Source organism: Ischnura elegans, chromosome 5, assembly GCF_921293095.1.
Source record: "Ischnura elegans chromosome 5, ioIscEleg1.1, whole genome shotgun sequence".
Lineage (NCBI taxonomy): Eukaryota > Metazoa > Arthropoda > Insecta > Odonata > Coenagrionidae > Ischnura > Ischnura elegans.
Window position 1 is genome coordinate 111,294,651 of NC_060250.1, and position 19,802 is coordinate 111,314,452.

At 36.3% G+C, this 19,802-nt stretch overlaps 1 protein-coding gene and 1 non-coding gene across 2 annotated transcripts in view; one reads left to right on the top strand and one right to left on the bottom strand.

Annotated features, from left to right (window-relative positions):
• The first annotated feature begins 207 nt into the window (after positions 1-207).
• The window catches only part of LOC124159416 (ubiquitin-protein ligase E3B), a 36,838-nt gene continuing 17,243 nt past the window's right edge, over positions 208-19,802 (top strand). The window contains exons 1-8 of the mRNA XM_046535218.1: positions 208-333; positions 563-768; positions 882-1,028; positions 4,917-5,277; positions 6,749-6,937; positions 9,458-9,649; positions 9,808-10,282; positions 16,087-16,258. Of these exons, the coding sequence (XP_046391174.1) occupies positions 605-768; positions 882-1,028; positions 4,917-5,277; positions 6,749-6,937; positions 9,458-9,649; positions 9,808-10,282; positions 16,087-16,258 (1,700 nt within the window). The 5' untranslated portion in view covers positions 208-333; positions 563-604. The remainder of the gene's footprint in view (positions 334-562; positions 769-881; positions 1,029-4,916; positions 5,278-6,748; positions 6,938-9,457; positions 9,650-9,807; positions 10,283-16,086; positions 16,259-19,802) is intronic.
• Positions 7,584-7,656, bottom strand: Trnas-aga. The gene has a single exon. It is a non-coding gene; the product is annotated as a tRNA-Ser (tRNA).

The window sequence follows — 19,802 nt, forward strand, 5'->3', positions numbered from 1 at the left end:
TTATCCAACGGTTATTTTAGTGTATTTTTCTATTCCCAGTTGACCGACAGAAATCGTCGAAACGACGATAACCATTATACCAGCAAAATATTACATTCAAATTGAACGCCTAACATTGACGCAAAATGGTGGCATCGGCAGTAACAGCCAATAGGATTGCATACATTCGAAAACAAAATAAACTCCTAAAAAATGAATGTCGCTTAGCGTGCCCAAACTGATGTAACAAATGTCAAATCTTAAGAGCAATGTTTTTGCTCTCCGCTGGACTGGGTTTGGAATGCTTCAGCAATTCGATTGCCAAGATGAAAAAGTATAAAATTATTTCTCAATGTAAGTATGTAAATTTGAAACTGATATGATTTGATAGGGGAATGAAATGGCTTTCTTGACTGATTGATCTCCTCTTTCATAATTTCTCTTTAAAGGTCCTTTAAGGCCTTTAGACCAACGATCGGTGTTTTAAGCTTTTTCGTTATATATTCTTTTTAGAAGGGAAAGCCGAGTTCAATATGATCTGCATGTTATTTTTGCCCTTGTTTTCTCCCTTCTTTCATATTAGGAATCTCCTAGTCGTTCTTGAGCAGTCGATGCTTGAGAAAAAATGTTCAACAAAGTACCAGAGTCATCGAAAGGAAGTTTTCTGGAGCAGACCAAAGCCGCAAGGGAAGAAAGGGCGTTAGAGAAAAAAAGGGAAACTGCTGCAACCTGTATTCAGGCTCATGTTCGTGGCTGGTTAGATCGTGTTCGATTTTCGAAGAAGATATTGTAAGTGCTCGGTTTACGTCACGAATCATCTTCAAGGATTTCACTCTGTATTGGCAGAGCTAATGGTGGATATTGCAAGCTAGATCTAACACAGCTTTCTCTGCATGTAACAGGGAGCAGTTTGATGAACTCTTTGCTGACATTGGAGATGATAAAGTGGCATCTTTGAAACCTGCCCTTCTCGTCTATCGAACCACCCTCAAATTTCTTCTCGTTTGGAAGAAGGAACGTGATAAAATTCGATTTGAAAAGCTTTGCAGGTAAAGTAATCCTTAAAATAGCTTGTGTGGTTAAATTTTATGCCAAGGATCAAGGAACTTATTTACTTGTCAATTGAGTGGAAATATATATCAAATGAATGTAAAATTATATTTTTCCAGAAGTAAGATAAGGTAATATCAGGTAAGGTTGTTATGTTCAACATTCTGCCAGTGGAAATTTAATTTCGAAGTAGACAGTGAATGTCATTATGTAATGACAACGTCACTTTGGGATGCTTTCATTTCCTATTTTCGGTAGCTTAATCATGATGGAAACAATAATTGTCTGTGCAAGTTCATTGAAAATACGTTTTAAGAAATTCCCAGAATACAGGCAAAATTTACCATTTATGCCATTTTCTGTTTTTTGTTGAAATAATTGCTTTTACAACCTTGACATTTATTGGCTGAAGTTTCCTTTGATTAGATTGTTTTTAATTCTGTGTAGGTATTAATATTTTTGAGCCATTTTGCACCTTTTATGTTTTTTTAAACTCCTTAATGTTTATTTTGGACTAAAATGGAGATGAGGATTTTTCAAATAATATCCACTGCTAGTGGTGATTTTCAACGCAGCAATTTTCATTTACTGAAGTGTCATAAATTTTTACACGTTTAAAGGTGTGTACTGGCTTCAATTATATCAAGTTGAATGCCTTCTGCCTAGGGACTTATGTGCTCTGCTTCAGGACTAATGTTAATGCAGGAAATTACTTACATTACTTACTTGTTAGTCAAGTTTCAGCTTTTTTCCTCAGAAATTTGCATTTATGTATTATTAACTGCATGTAATTCCAGTTAGCTTTGATGCCATTTAAAGTATTTAATTATTATGATAACTGAAGCACTCACATTTCCCGTGTTTAATTTAAATGCATAGTTTATGTAGGTTATTACTTCCTTTTATCTTGGATATTATTCATGTACTTATATCTAATGATTATTTTATTAAAGACCATTACATAAAATTGGCAATGTTGTGATTGAGAGTCTCCAGTGAATGTTTTAGTCGAGGGTGACTGTGAATTGTGATATTACCTAGTTTATCTGGCCCCTAGCCTTTGAGTGGTGAGGATCTTAAAGAAAGCATTGACCCGAGCATATGACCTGCATCATCTTAAATTGAAGGTATCTTTGAAGAATTATTTACATAGCATACGTGTTTAAAAGGCGTGATGTTCTGATGAAAACAATCTTTGAAGGACGGGTGGAAGGGAAGAAGGGCAAGGGATGGCCCCAAATGAGTTACATAGGACAGGTTATAAAGGATGTAAAAGAGAATAAATATGTCACAACAAAAAGGCTATAGGATAGGAGAGAGGAATGGAGAAAGCTCTCCAGCTCTGCATCAAACCAGTCTTAGAATAGGGCAGTTTCCTTCATCAAAGAAAACGAAAGGCATTGATTGCGATTCGTTACCCACCATTACTGTATTCATAATATAAAATTCATTTGATTTTAGAAATACCGGTTTAGACGAATGGCAATGGTCCATTTTTATCCTCATTTGAAAAGGGCCAGATTGGCGCCCATGCGATGCCACTCCACGTGACGTCACAGGAACCTAGTTTCTATACGAGAAGGTAGGAGTTATACATCGTCTGAGGTTACCAATGCATGCATGAGGCGCAGAGCTCAGGGAAACATGTCTTAATAATCACTTATTAAAATTGGCTAAGGTCGGAAAGGTTTCTTCATTTGATAAGGTATTAATAATGCTTATTTAAGCCAAGCGCTACCAGCCAGCAGGGTACTCAGCTACCCGCTAGCAGCCTGCGTCGTATCAGCGCTAAGCTCGCCTCAAGGTCACCTCACAGGGCGGCAGCGGGAACCAGAAATAGTCACGCGGAGAGATTTCCCGGCTTTAATACTTAGCCGTCGCGTTTTCGCGCGCTTGAAAATTTTCACTTTTCATTTAATCGCGAAAAATAGATATCGTCATTTAAAAATCTAATTGCGTGAAATATGTACTCCAGGAGTAATAATCTTTCGATTTAGGCAATAAAAAAATAATAGGAAACCACCCTATTGTTGACTTATGATGATGATATGTTTAAAGTTATATTAAAACATTGAACCACTGTTATGTAGTGAAAGGCTGAACTCATGAAAAGCCTGCTGGAGGGGACCTGAAATTTTGAGTCCACTCACTTGGCTAGTTAGTGGACGGTAAGGAAACTTCATCAAAGCTGATCTTGTGACAGAGTAACCTCTGGGTTAGAACTAGAGTTCAGTTTGAGTTGGATTAAATGTTTTGCTTAGTGCCAAAGCATAATTTTAGCCTTATGATATAATGGTGGAGGCTGACACATACCAAACATCTTTTTCTTCTCTAATCTTTATGTTAAAGTCACTAATTTATTCCTACTCTTCCGAGTGTTGTCTCAATAAGACAAATTTTCTTTATTTTTTAATCCAAAATAAGCGATTTATTTACATGGTGGATTTGAAAACATGCCCTGAAATATGATCTTTAGTTTACCCCTTACGAATAAATCCCCATTTACCAACAAGCTTTTCTGTGTATCTCTTAGGGTGATTGTCTAATCCTTTAGTGAGCCCTTTTGGTTCTTATTTGTTTGGGTCAAGACATCCGTGGATGAGCCCTCTTAAGAAATGGGGTGGAGTTGCAGCATTGTAAAATTTGGGTTGTTATCTAAGCCTTTTATAGTGGTGCTCTCACTCAAGGCCATAGTGGGGCTATTCCATATTTTGATTAGAAATGTACATCAATAGACTTTTGAAAAGTACATGGCAGTCTTACTTTCTCTCTCACAAAATTTCCTTTCTTTGGTATTTTACAGTTCATGAAGAGTGTGAAGACACTTTTTCCTGCCTGTAGCTTTACCATTACGGTATCTGTTTTTTACTTAAGTTTTTAATTTCATTTGAAAATGAATGTTTTTTCTCTTAATGTAATCCAGTGTAAAAATGAGAGCTAAGTCAGACAATAGCTTACTGTAGTGTGAAGGCCTAGATTTCTGCATTCATTAACACAAGTAATTAGTATTGCCATGAGTTAGTTTACCGACTCTTTAACTTTGTTTGGAATGCCATGTATCATTTGCTATTTACATAATTGTTTAGTTTAATATATTTGTTATTTAATTATTTAATTTAATATGTTATTTAATAAATAATACTTAATTCAGCTTAAGTTAACTTGGTTGAAGGTCTTCCTATAGATTTATGCCCCAGCGTTAATTACTAAGGTGACACGAGGTATGATAAGCAGTATTTTATGTTTTATTTCAGATTTGAACTAAGTCCATTTAAATTTACAGGCCAGCAGCCTGCCTAACAAGGGGGTTATTCTGTAATTTTGAATGAAAATCGGCACATTTGAAAAGCTATTAGATCTTCAAATAAATCTTGGATCTGCAATAAGTCATTCATTGCTCGAGACTACAGTGGCTGCATGATGGAAGTGAACCGTTTCTGCGGAAATGAGGCCTTTGTGTTAGCCTTTACTCGTGAGCTGTGAGCAGCCACTCATTGAATTCCAAACAACATCTGTATATGGCTGAATGTGTGAAACCATCTGAATTTAAGCCCAAATTAGAAAACACAGAATAACCCTCTAGGATGCCATGCCCAGTTGTGGTTATATCAAATGTTGATTGAAATCAATGTTATTTTAATGAAACCGTGTCAATTTGATATTATAAATTTCATACTCATTATTATTTTTTTTGTTAGTCCTCTGTTCTACCAGATGATGACCTCACCTTTGCCTACATAATACAATACACATTTCCATTTTGTCCCATCGTCCCAAGCTTCTCTTTTCCTATTATTTTCACTCTGTAGTTTGTTTTTCCCTACCTTTTCTCCTATAAAAGTATGTATCCAAGGTGTTGATAATATTTCTTAATTATTATTCATCAGGTACCTTATATTCAGCCTAGAATCTGACTCTGCACGATTTAGCTATGTCGGGGTGGTGCTTAGTAAAGAGCATGCAAAGGCCTGGATTGCTCACATCAAGACACTCCTCGCATCAGGCTGCTGCGAGTACTTGTCAAAACTGCGACCTGAGCTGTCTGCCGATGCACGTTCATCACTGCTCATGCTGCACACGTTGGTTTCATTCACATCCACAGCATCATGGGTGCTCTTTCAAACGCCTTCTTCAATTGGTGCAACTGCCACCAATGCTGCAATGGTTGCCCTTAGACCTGGGATGAATCAGCTGTGTGCAAATATCATGGGGCATTTATTTGCCAATGGGTTTTATGCCACATTGAAGGTAGGTTTTTTCTAGTGTGCTCTTAAATCAGGTGAATCGAAAAGAAGTTTTTTCTTTAACCCTCAATTTCAAGAATTTGACAACTTGCTACAACCTTTCATACAATTTTGTATCAATCAATCAATACAGAGCTTTACACAGATGTTACAGTAATAAGGTTGAGAGCCTATGGAGACTCTGGGGCTATTTGCTAAGGTGAAATTGCTTGAGCAATTCACAATGGATACCTTCCCAAGCAACATGGAGAACATCATCTTAGAACCTTATTAAGCCTCTAAGTCAGGAATAAATTATGACATAAGAGAGATATTTTGTTGAACGGTTAGGTTTAGTAATTAGTTTTTCCCCCAAACAATAAAGAACTTAAATAAGTGCTTGGTGGAATTCAATATCTGCAACACATATAATTTTTTCTTCAATTATGTTCAGTTTCCTGTAAGACCTATTCACTTTCATCCTATCTTCGTCATTCCATTGAAATTCGACTAGGTGGTTGCCCCTTGGCTCACAGATTTTGACCAAATATGGCAGATGGTGTTCATTTGATTAGAAAATGAAAACCCCAAAGTCATGTTGTAATGCATGCAATGGTTTACAAGATATTGTAAAATTGTAAAACTGAACTTTCACGAAAATATCTTTCTGAATGAATAACTTAAACTTCGTTTTGCCACAGGATTTATAAAATTCTGTGAAAAAATTTTAAGTTCATTCAAATGTTCAGCTAATTCCACCAAGTATTGCCGGAAACCACCAATTTTATAAAAGCATCTTTGTATTAGATGTTATATCTCTGGATATAAAGAAGATAGCAAGAATGAAATGGCTCATTTTAAAGTTTTTGAATCGGGAAAGATAATTAATTGATTATTTTATGAAGTGTAACAAATTTAATAAAGTGTATAATAATATTTAATTTTCCAGCTAATTATTAATTATGAAGTTACACCTTTGATTTTCCTAATTTTTCATGCTGTGTGTTGTAGGAGTAATATTTCATTTAAGAAAGAAAAAATTTGTAATGCTGGCCTCCCACATGACAGTGGTGCTTGGTTCTCACTCCAAGCATTCAGTAACTGGCTAACCAGATCTCATCAGCATGCTTCTCTTTCAATCTTACTAAATGTTATCTGCATACTGACCCTAAGGTTCTTTCTCTTTACCCATCTCCTTGCCATTTACTTCCTACTGAGATTTTCTCACTGTTCCTTAACCTCTGCCTGGCCATGATGTGGCAAATCTGATATCTCCTGTTTCACCATGAACTCATCTATCTACACATAACGGTGCCCATAATGCCTTGTATTCAAAGAATCTTATATTTATTGTGGTAGTCTTTAATGAACATGAAGTTAGAAAAGTGTACAACATCCATCTTCATTAAAAATTCCTGTTAATAATTTGTAAAATAACTGTAGCATCTTGCATGGTTCATGTCTGTATTTGATCAAGTTTTTACCTTCTGTTGCAGGGCTTTCTGCTACGAGGCTTGGGGAGGTCTAAAGTAAATCTGAGGCATGTGACTCTATCAGCTGCATTCACCTTGGCCATGCGACCCCTCATATCTGCCAATTTTTCTGATAAACTTCTTACAGAGTTCCTGATACATATACTTTGTATGCCGGGTCTTGTGCTGCACTTGCAGAATCTCTCTCCTGAGGTATGCACTCTCACTCAGTTTCATTATTTTCCTTATCTAGCTGATCTGTATGTTAAACAGATTACCTACCATTTTATGTTTTTAATACTGGTATAATCGGGTTCAATTCTTATGTGTTCATCTGTGATGACAATATTTATGGTTACAACTAGGGTCTTATTGCCTGTACTTCCATGGAGCAGGCTTATGTCTACTCAGTTGAACCATCCATGAAAGCTTTAATGAAAATTTACAGTCAATTCTTGGGAGTGTAACTACTGGACTTTTCAGACACATTAAGTGCAAAATTTACTTCTTAAAATTCATTCACATGGAGGATTGAATTTTGTAACCTTTCTATCAGATTTTGTATCGGGATTGTTGGCCAATTAATATTTTCTGTGGGAATTGTGGTTTTATGTGCAGCTCAGTAAGTTTTTATACAACAATGAAAAACCCAAGATTCAAAAATGAATTGAAGTAGAAAAAGACTGGCCACTTAATTATACTTCACCTTTCATCATTTTATGTTTATTTGTTTTTATATCACTAAGCTATACATAGATATTAAAGCACCGGGACTAGCCACGGTGGTAACTTTTAAGGGAGTAAAAAGAGTCACCTGCAATGCACAATCGTGCGAAAGATCCATAGAGAAAAAATCATCCGCCTTGACCGGGATTTGAACCCGGATCCCCCGATTTCTGGTCGAGTGCTTTAGCCAGTTAAGCTACCGAGGCATCATTCTTATGGACTGCTTGTGGCATCATATGCTCTGTAGTCCAGCAACACCTTGTCCGGTAGTGTCCACAAATATCCACAGGGAAGAATGATGCCTCAGTAGCTTAACTGGCTAAAGCACTTGACCGGAAATCGGGGGATCCGGGTTCGAATCCTGGTCAAGGCGGATGATTTTTTCTCTGTGGATCTTGCGTACGATTATTCATGGATTACCATATTTCTCTGAATATAGTCCCCCCTTTTTTTTCAAAATTTCCCATGGTAAAAGTAAAGGGGGACTATATTCAAAGGAATTTTTAAAAATTTTTTCCCAAAACTGAAACCTCAAAATTAGAGGGGACACTATTCAGAGGGGGACTATGTTTGGAGAAATAAAGTACTTCCTGGTAAAACCAACATTCAGGCTGATACACATGATTCTGTGAGTTGATGAGAGTCATCAATTTTATTTTTTCAGTTAAGATTGTAGCAAATATTAATAATTTTTGTTAAATCAAAACTAGAAGCTTTGATGTACAGTCTGGCCGCCAAGAGTTGTCCAATGACAGGCAGGAGGGTCTATTTTGGGGTAGGGGTCAAGGTTGCCTGGTAAGAAAGGGAAGCGCCCACTTCACCTGTAAACAAGAGGCTTTCCTGAAGAAAGGAGCCAGAAGGAATGACGAGCGTGAAGGATCCAAGGGAAGAATCCCTTGTTTTGGTGATTCGAAGAGAGGGCTTGTTTTGGTGGCTCAAGCTTATTTCAGTGCTTCATATGCATGTGACAATGTTGTATGACTAGGCGAGGGTATGAGGTGCATTTGGGGGACAGCGATTGGTTGCAAACTGTGCTGGCGTAGGGATTCCCACCCTTCCGTTTCAACTGTCATCGGACAACTCTCGCCGGCTAGACTGTAGTGGAGGGACTACATAATTTTAATAAAATTGAGATTTCCTGTCCAAGAAATGCAGGCCTCATTGGTGTTGAGGTAAAGTCCTTGCATACTGAACCAAAGGTCGCAGGTTCGATTCCCCCCTGGGTAGATTGCCCCTTTCCAGGGGATGGGTGTTTTTGGTGTGCATTTTTCATGTTAGAAATCCTGAGAGTTTTAAAAGGCCGTCAAGTGTTATTTACGGGGATGTTGGAAATAAATTGATACCTCCACTGCACAAACGCTCAAAAATCGCGCACTGAAACGAATCCGCTCATCTAGTAGCCATAGTAGTACTAGATGAGCGGATTTAAATTGGTGAGCGATTGTTGAGTGTTTTTGCAGTGGTGGTATTGAAATAAATAAATTCAGTGAAGTCTGCATATATAATTCATAAAAATGACGTATTTTCCCTGTTAGGCCATCCTCTGATACAAACTCTCAAACATCTCAGGTTTATTGATGCTATGGATTTGAAGCATAGACCTTGAATAGAAGTAGACTGAGTATGTATTACATTGTGAAAGAGAAGGAGAGGGGAATATATGCTGGTTGCCAGATTTTAACCCTGTACCTTTCAGACTGAGCCTGGAGTCATGAAACTGACGGGGGATAGCGTCACAGAACTTGAGTTGCAATGTCTTTATACTTGTATGCAAGAGAGCCTGACAGATCCAAGGTAGTTTCTGCTTTTTTCTGTCCAATTATTGGCCCTTGTAGGATTCACTAACTATCTATTCTTGACCATTGAAAAGCGCAGTAATCTTCCTTTCAAGGCCTCTGGTTGAGCTGAAAATAGTATATGTTTTAACTGGGAGAAGGGGATTTTGTATTTAAATATTTTCAATATGATGTATGTCATAACCTATTACTTTTTCCACATCTTTTACAGTGCGTCACAACGATGACAAGTCATGGGTTGCTTGTGAAGAGTTTAAATCTTCTAAGTGTGGAACAGAATATGAAAATTATTTTCAATGTGCTGGAGGTGAACTATGCCCTTTGCCTTCTTGCAAACTTGATCCATATGGCTTACATTGAAAGAGAAACTACGTTGCCTGAAATATATTTCCCTACATTTACTGTAAGTGTTTCAGCATCATTAATAGTTACACTTTTATTTGCTCGTCATTTCTAAATGCATTTGTATAATAAGTACGTTATCGGATAGGTTGTTGATTTAGGTTTAAAAATTTTCAGTGCTGTTTTTTAGCTCAGTGGTATTCATTTAATTTTTTTCAGTTTGTAATAACAAGCCTACTTGATAGTTGCCGCCAGTATGTTGCTGGGAAGTTCTCCAACTGGGTTCACTGGAATCCTGTGCTTGGTTGGTTTTGTGGAGGTACAGACATGGATCTTCATGACGCTATGGTCCACATCAAAGCACAACTTTATCTTCTTTGGAGTGGGCCAATGGTGTCTGTTATGTTCCGTGATTTGCCAGCTTTAGCCATGGATGAGGATGTTGTCCCATCTCCTGTGTCATCATCCCAAACTGTGAATGATCAACAGACACTAACCACAGCAGTTGCCTCTGGTGCCGGAAACTTTTTTCGAAGGGCATTAGAAAGGACAACAGGGCAGGGTAAAGGGATTGTGACTAGAACTCCCCTTAGGAAATTGGGGGCTCCTGAAGTTACCAAAGTTGCGTTCCTCTGTGGACTTTATCAGACAGCCTTGACTACTCTAGCTCAAATACGGTTGGATATACTGACAGGTAAGCTCTTGCATTGAAGTTGTAAGTTGTAAGAAGTAACTAGGTAAGTCTTCAGTGCTATAATCTTGTGTTTGTAAAGAGATATTTTTTTAGTTAGGATCATTTAATGTTGGTTAAGTGTGGTCCATGATATTTTCTGGGATCCAATTTTTTTTGGTCTTACCAAAATATGTGCATAATTCCCAATGCCATGAGAATGTCAGGAATCTTTCTTCTCCATATTCCTAAATATTGGGGTGATTATAGGCTCTTTTTCATGCTCTTGAAGTGATTAGTGTGTGTTAATTACAAGATCTGTGTTAAATATAGTCAACTGCACAAAGAGTACGTGTAGGAAATATGCAGTGAATTATCACTTATTGATTGTATTAAGTTATTGATGTTGTAGTTGGTTTGCATACTTGTAATGATTTTGGTGTTTAGTTCTGCCTATAGAAGCACATTTTATAATAGAGAGGTGCCAACCTAGCTGTTTCACAGCCAGGTTGACTCTGCTGTGCTAGCAGTTTTTGCCTTGTCGCTATCGTTGTGGCGCTGTCGCCTGTCATAGTATTGAACCTGTTGCTGGTTGCTAAATTTTTGCAAAGGAGATCCACTGCAGTGGGGAGACAGGAATTAATAATGGCTTGCCAAGGTTTGTCTCCTGTTTTGGAGGCAGGCTGCTTTTCCAGGTTTTTTGCCCACAACTTTACCCATTGTCGAGCTACAGCACTTGGATCAAATCTAAAATGTGGGTGCAGAGATTCTGAGTCAAATGCAAACTACGCAATGTATTTTTGAAAGCATGCATTGTGTCATGTGTCATCATGGCACAAATTTACTTGTTGCACGACGTGCACCTATGGTCAAGACTTTGTTGTTTGCATTCACTGCCACTGGACCGACCACTTCGACTCCAGCCGTGACTTACCTTCCTGTCGCTATGATATGGTGAACGTGGGCAGCCCTAGTGGGTAACCCCAGTGGCAGACTGTATTTTATTTTCACATTAAATGCAGGTGAACCACTGCGACTCCAGTCCACGAATTCACTTCCTGCCACTCGTGAGACTCGCCATCGCGGGTGCAAGGTAGGGGGCCTCGAAGTTAGCGTTTGACACAGATAGACTGACATGCTGCAGACTTAATAATGATAGAAGTGGTGAGAATACTCCTACTCATCATGCAGTTAGAAGAATTTCGTTGGAAAGGGAAAATATTAAGTTTATATCAGGGATGGGTCGGTTCTTATTTTTTTCTGTTCTTGTGCCGGTTCGGTTCATTTCTGTGGTTCTCAGTTTCTGTTCTCAATTAAGCACTTATAAAAGCTGAATTTTCAATTGCTAATGACTATAATAAGTATCATTCAATAGATACTCTAATTAGCAAAAAATCATCTAAAAGACAACAAACCCTAACTTTGGCTCATTTGTAGAAAATTCAATGATGTCTGTCACCAAAGAACAGAACTGGCTCATCCCAAGTTTATAGTAATGGGGTGATTATGATAAGCCAGTAACCAATAGACCAGCAAGGTGTTTTTCTCAATTTGATCTATGTTTTTTCCTGGATAAGTTCTAAGTAAGCAATAAGCTTTCAAAAAATGGTGTTTGTGTTTTGGAGGGGGGGGGATTTTCAAAGGATAGCGTGCAGTTTGTCTGTTATTCAAGGTTATTAGTGCAAAAATACACATTTTCTGCTATCCGCATCCATTATTAAGAGTTTCCTCGATTTGGAGGTGATTGTTCCATAATGGTCTTTGTTCTGCTTCCAAGATCTAAAAAACTCTGTTAATGGGAGGTATCTCTAAAGGGAGGTTTGGCTGTATAATCCTTAACCCCTCAATGCTGTCATGCGTGCCCAGTACGCGCCCTTTAAATTTCGTATGCTGCCGTCATGCGTACCCAGTACGCTTCCTGACCTACTGTTTATAATATTTTTTCTCCGCCAGATATTGTATGTTAAATTAAAACTAATTGCTCTATCTTTTGAAGAAATGTTTTTCCTTTCCAATAAAATATTCATAGCGGTTTTATGCCTTCAAGATTTTTAAAAAATGCTTCGATAAAATTCCGTTTTAAACCAGCGCCTTGACGACTCGGTCCAAAAACTCAACGCCTTCTTTCAGCTGTTCTATCATGAAAACTTCCGCCTATTCTGCTTGAGAGACGTCTAGAAGGGTCAGCTACTTTAGCTTGAGATACGGTATCTTCTAAGCTCAATGCCATCTCTCCGTCTTCTTGTTTGTCGTCACCTCGAGCCCCAAGTGTGTTTGGTCCGCCTCGTTAGTCCTAAGCGTCCTAAGCGAAGGGGCCATGTGCTTTGCTCTGGATTTTTAAAAATTTTTTTTTTCTGGACAGTAATCAACGAAGATAAGATTCCATCTAAACAGTCAGCGTATACCAGGGCCCCTTCGAGATATTTTCTCGTCTCTTGAGGGAGCTTCTAAACCACGAGCTTCAGTCCACCAGAGTCATTCATGCTGTGTGGTGTTCGTTCAGGCAGTGTGCTGAAATTCTCATCGGGTGTACTTCCTACGAACCCGGGAATAGTATTGAAAGGCAAAAAAGAGACTCGGAAGTCTGTTTGTGTGTTAGGCTATAGTAAAATCATTGGTGGGGTGAATTTCAAGGACCTGTTATTGCATTCATACGTAATGGAAAGAAAACGCCATTACAAGTGATGTATGAAGTTATTTAGGAGACTATTGAATGAGGCAGTCCTAAATTCATATGTTGTTCACAGGGAAAACACATATAAAAATTTGACTTATCATTTCGCGTGCCATTGGGAGAGATAATATTTTTGAAATATCCAACGTCATACGAACTGTTTGGACTTGGCCGTCACTCATTACACAATTTAGTACCAAGACTCACAAAAATTGATTTCCTTAAGACAATTCCTGCAGTTGGGAAGAAATCAAAGTCTCAAAGGAGGTGTGCAGTTTGTGCGTAACATGGGAAATGGAGAGTTTGCGTGTACTGTTGTGAAAAATGTGCTGTGGGATTATGTTTGGATTGTTTCAATTCATGTCAGAGCAGATTTTCTAAGGTAAATCATTTGAATATTTGGATGTTGACGTTTGAAACATTAGCATGTGATTACCTATATGAAATGATACGGTAATAATGGAAAAAAGTCAGAGAAGTGGGCGGAGTGGTAAATTTTCAAGTAGGCGAAACGGGTAATCCTATCGAAAGTATCCAATCTGTTATGAAATTTTCAACCCCAAATAACTAAATTACATCATGTAATTGTATTTTTTAAATGCATGGAATGTTAGAGACCTCGTAGCTTATTCAAAACCAAATAAAAATCTTTCAAAATTGAAAATTTATTCATTAGTTCATAAAAAGAGATACGTAAAAGAATAAATATTTTTTCAAATCGCTTGAAAAATTATTATATAGTAGCGCATTATATTACGCAAGTTTACAAAAATTTTCAACGATACTGATCGTATATTATGAAAGATATAAATTATTGAATGATAGTATACCAAAAAGGCGAAGATTTTTAAATCTCATCCGGCCGCTGAGATGGGATTTAATTAAATGCCTGCCGCCCTTGAGGGGTTAATTCAATCTTGGGAGCTGTTTAAAGTCACAAGGGGCTGTGAAGACAAAGGCTTTCACAGTGTTGTGATTCTAAAATCTATATTCTCAGATGGCACTAGATGTTGAAACCTTAGTCGGTGATAGAATGAAATTTTTGTGGGCTAAAACCAAGTTGTTTTTACGGAAGTGTTAGAGGCTGGATAGGAATTTTTAAAATGGAAAATCAATTTCATAAAATTTGAATTAGTTCTTTCCCTTCAAATAATCTGTGTACACTACATTGTTTTTTGAAAGTACAACCAGCTGACCAAGCATGGGATCAATATGTTAAGCGTATAATCTGCATGATATTTTTTCTCAGGATTGGTATATGTTTAAACCATTTCTATAAATTATTTAAATATGTATATCTAATTCCTATAAAATGTTGAAAGATAAATGATAATTTTCTGAAAGTAAGATCCATCGCCAATCATATTATGGCGATAGCTCTTCAAAATATCCATATATTTCCCATTGTTAACTGACTGCTTTATTTAGCTGCAATGTGTCGGAATTTCAAAAGCTAAAATTTAATTAAAACTGCTTACAATTAGCGAAAGAACTATTTTTCCAGTAAGATGTTCTTTGGATGGTAAGCATATGGTTTACTATTATTTGTATTTGAAGCAGCTCAGATTTATGCACGAAGCACTATTTTTAGTGCAAAAGTACAAAATTGTAATAAAATCGGGACTAGATTGAAAGTATAAATTAATAATAATTAAGGCATGTGGCGTTTAGATATGATATATGTAGATAATTTTTTTAACCAAGGAGATATCTTCATGTGTAAGTAAAAAAACTGCATAACATATAATTTTGTTTTTGTAAATAAATTTCTAAATTAAAGAGTATGCGGATATGCAATTTGTTGTTGCAGTATTTAATGGAATTAGATGATCTAATTTTTATTTTGTTAAAAGTTTTTAAAAGGTTTATTGTCGGGCAGAATACAGTAATAGAAATCTTGTAAAATAGGTAATGTGCATGCTTGGCAAATTTGGTTGCTCTGGAATATGCTCGATTTTTTAAAAATGAGTTACATGTCTGCCTATCATATTCTATTAACTTGGTCAGCAATAAATAAAACAGGCAATATCTGCCACTATTTGGACAAAAATCTCAAATCGGAATGCTCGTTGACGTGATAACTGTCTGCCAGCAAGGCTATTAATTCGAAATAAAATTCCTTTTTGTTCTGTCTACCACTTTTTATGGTGATGGTTAATTAAAAATGTGTTTTGATGCATTCTTTCATAATAGGTATATATGCCTTAGTCAATTAAAAGGAATGAACTGCACCAAAAAGTTATATCTTGGTTTATTATGTTTTTCACCTCGACATCTTGCCAAATACTGTTGAACTGTGCAGAAGAAGCTGTGAAACAGTCATTCTTCATAGTAACTTGCTATTTAATGGTTATATATTTAATGAAATAGTAAAAGCAGAATTTTCTCTCTACTGATCCAATTTTAATTTCACCAGTGATTTAACCATATTTCTGGTGTGTTAGATCTTTGAACGACCAGAATCTGAGGAGAAAATATTATCTGGTACAGAACTTGTTATAAGCCAGTTAAGTAAATGGGAAGAGATTTTATGGTCTTCTTTCTTACTGGTCTGGTTTCTTTATGGTCTTTATTTTGGAGAAATATCTTTACCTCAGCCAAAAACATTTGGAAAGTAATTGGGTCAATGCATGTTGAAATAAATAAGTATGTAGGTTAATTTAAGTAAATGAAAGGTCGTAGCACTTTTCCACAAGAATTTTTAATTCGTACAACGCGTTTCAGCTCACTGAGCCATCATCTGGTACAAGACGCTTGAACACATGTGAAGATCCCTTTTATACCCTTGAGAGAGGAGAGGGATCTTCACATGTGTTCAAGCGTCTTGTACCAGATGATGGCTCAGTGAGCTGAAACGCGTTGTAAGAATTAAAAATTCTTGTGGAAAAGTGCTACGACCTTTCATTTACTTAAATATGTCTAACTTCCACCAATTGAAGCCTGAATCTGTTGAACTTATGTAGGTTAATTATTTATGGGATATTTTACTTTGTGAGTTCTAATTTAATTGAAAGTGAAATATATTTATAAATCTGACTTTCAATAAAGTCACAACAAATATTTCATTTACTCTATTTAGAACAGTAATTTATTAGCTTATTTATGTAGAATTATCATACTTGTGATATTTTATTACTCATTCTTTTCACGGCAGGGCTATGTTACCAGGAGCGACTCTTGTATCATCTTTGGTGTTTTCTTTGCACTCTGGGCCAAGGCTGCGGTTTGAAAGCTTTTTTGGATCATCTTGTTGTTAACACTAAAGGAACAGCTCCTGAATTCCAAATGCTTATTCTTTTCTGTGACTGTATGACACACTATGTAACGTACGTATTTTTAAATTAACTGATTGCTTACTTTAAATGTGTGGCTCAGGTTTTGGTGGTAGCTATACACTTGTTTATAGACTGTATAATTTTTAATAATAATCCAATAATTATTACTATATCATTAACCCTCATATGGATTTGTGTGTGTACGGAGATAGATTATTGGGTGCCACAGAGCCCTTGTCCTATTTTTTCTATCATACCTTTCTGACTTAGGGTTTTAACAGTATTTTTCTCAGATTCCATTAGGTTTTTCTCATTTATACACATATTTTAAAGCAATTAAAAAAAATGAATTGTCATTGCGGTTATAACTCCTACCTATTGTCTATTAGTGTTTTTTAATGTTTCAAATACTGGTTATAATCATTGGTGGATCAAGGGGGGCATCCCTCCCACCCCTGCTATTCTTAGGAAAATTTTAAAGATGTTGATAATTATGGTGGCTCTCAAAATGTGAGTTTTTATTTTACTGGATCAACTAACAATATTTAAAGATGATAGGAGTATATCTAAAAGCCACTTGTCTACACAAATTCATTTTGTATCACCTTGAAGAATTGCATACCGGCAAGGTGCTACAGAATGCAGTGAACCATCTTCCCCACCAAAAAATGGCATGAATCGGCCCCTGGCTTTAGTGAAGGTTTCTAGGAGGGAAATGTTCTTTAATTTTTTATGTTGTTTAGCTACCATGTTAATAATGCAGTGAAACATCCTTGAACGCGTGGTCTGCATTCTGCATTTACAATGTGTTGAATGACCAGCTTTGGAGAAAGTTTGAATACTTTTCAGGAACTTCCAAACCATATATGCAGTACACATTGAAATAATATTAACGTCAACTCATTATGAATTGTTAACAATTTTTAGTGTCATGATCGTTGCTTTGGAATCTAATTTCTGCAGTTTTAAAGGGACAATCATAAATTCATCACCAATCATAATTTATCTTCTAATATTGGCTATCTGTTAAAGGAAGGAGTTTACATTCCCATGATAACGTGATATTTTAAAGTGATGACCTATGATTTGGCAAGTGTCTCCTGACCCACGAATTGATTGTTTTTGCAAGCTTGTCCGAACAAATTTGAATCCCCTGTGGAAAAGATTAAACTTTGATGAAATATGGAGGTTCTTTTCTTTAGAGGAAGTAAAACATTCTAACAAGGAAATTTCTTTGTTAGCTATAGGCAAGTGAAAAATGGCTGTTTGTGTCAATGTAAATTCATTATGCCCTAGAGGGTCTAGCAGGTTAAGATGGTGAAAAGTGCCACCAGGTATTTTGAGAAGCAAAAAAAAATATACACTTAAAGTGCATCCAAAATAATATGTTTCCCCAAAGTTTCAGGCCTCGAGAATGGAAAATAATCCCAAAAAAAATTGAAACACAATTTTTTGCTTTTTAACCATATTTCAAGTTTTTATTTTTTTAAAATCGTTTTCTTGATTTTTAAGTGCATATGCTGTTATGTTCTACCATCTTGATTTTTTTCAAAATTTTTTGACTGAAAACCAAACTTTTACATAAGTTTGAAATTTTCAAAATTAAATTAAAAATTTTAGGAAACAATAGACATGCCGAAAAAAATACATGTTGTTGCACATAGGTACTTCGAAGTGTAATCCTATTTTTTTTCATGTTTTTAAAATTGGTGCAACTCAGTCAAAAACACGAATAACTGCTTTGTGCCATTTGCATCTATGTATTCCAGGAGGATATTTGATTTGATTGTTGATCAGTTTCTAACATTATTGATTAAGAATAAACATTAACATAAACAATGCCTATCACTCGTAAAGTAATCATAATTTGTTTATAACCATACTGTTAAGCTTTAATTTCCTAATTACTGCGCGAATATGACAGAAGCGGTGATAATTGGTATATTGTCTTTTTGAATATGCATAAAGGCCGTTTTACACTGGGCAAATCATTGTGCAGGTTAGTATTAAAAACATTTGTTGAAATTGTGTGAATCTGAGCCTGCAATTAGAGCAGGGCTATTTTGCCATCTCGCAACAGTGCATTCTCTCGTGCATTGTAGCAATTCACCGCTTTACGCAATGAAATTTTGACTGGGCCTTCGTACATACGTAAGATTGCACAATGATGTTCCTCAAGTTAAACGGCCTAAGCCACACTAGTACACCATTTATGGCACAAAATATCATTAGCCAAGACCACGTCATTAATTTCCTTAGAAAATCTTTCAGAAACGAAGCTGCATCAAGCAACTTCTTGTTTCTGATTATTTCCTCGCAGTGAATCCCACGCCTTACACATTTCTATGCATATTCTGTCTCTTTGTAGACATGACTGTCCATTAGAACGGATATAAATAGGATTTAATGTAATACTCTCCCGTTGAAGTTATAAACGGTCCATATTTGAAAAACCAAGAAATAGAGTGGGTATGCAATTTAAAAATGAATTCATGTATTACAGGAGCTAAGCTTTATTGCAAAATGATTTTTATATGTATTACATTTTAAAAATAATTAAAACAATATCTCCATTACATAATACCATTCATAGAAAAGAGCATTTTTTTAATCAAAAAACTCTCTTGATATATTGCTACTATAAAAGTTTCATTATACTATCATTAACATCACAATCTCTAACCCTGTCAATTATTTACCATAGGAAATCATCTCTTCACGTTCCTCAACTTGGAAATGAACCCTCTATAACTCAACTTCGTGTGGCATAGGGCAGCTGCCTGGTTCCTTTGGAACACAATAGTTGCACATTTCTCAAGCTCAAATGCCACCAATGCTCCTTCAAATGTGGTGTCTCTGGTTCCTTTTCTGTCTCAGCGAATACCAGGTGTCGACGGGCGAGATTCTTCGACTGCCCCACTTATTTCCACTGAATTGGACTAACCCTTACAATGTACACGAATGTAGACTTCTATATGCAGTGTAATATTCATGGAAATTATAACATTCATGGACATTAGCCTCTCATTTAGCAATTTATTCGAATAGCTTTCTCTCTTGGTGCTGCACGTGACTCGTCTGTATTGTTTAACATTCACCGATTGAGAAATAAACATAAGAGATAGCCTATTGCTGGCATCAACAATGATGAAGTGTCATTGCTTCGTCAAAAACTTGTCCCTGAATATTCTGTCATATTCTCGCACTATTAGGAAGTTGGCTCAAATATAGGCAATAACTTCTTGGTTAATTAAGAGTCAGGATATAATTTAGTCTTATTTAAGTGGAAACATAGAGTCCACATTGTGTTTGATGTAAGCCAATACATGAGGCATAGACCTTTGAGCCCAATGCTTATGGTGATGGATTTCACGTACTTGCTGAGATGATAGGTATCCAGTTGCTTTTAAACCTTTCCAAATGTATAAAAGTAAGATATTTATAAAAGCTCTATGTACAAAAAATGGTCAAAAATTCTCAAAATCTAACTGCTGAAGGTTTCAGACATAGTTTATGGTTCATTTAGAAGCTATTCTTAAAAAACCATGCGTTAATAAATTTTAGTCGTATACATAGAACCCATTTGAGGGTTTTA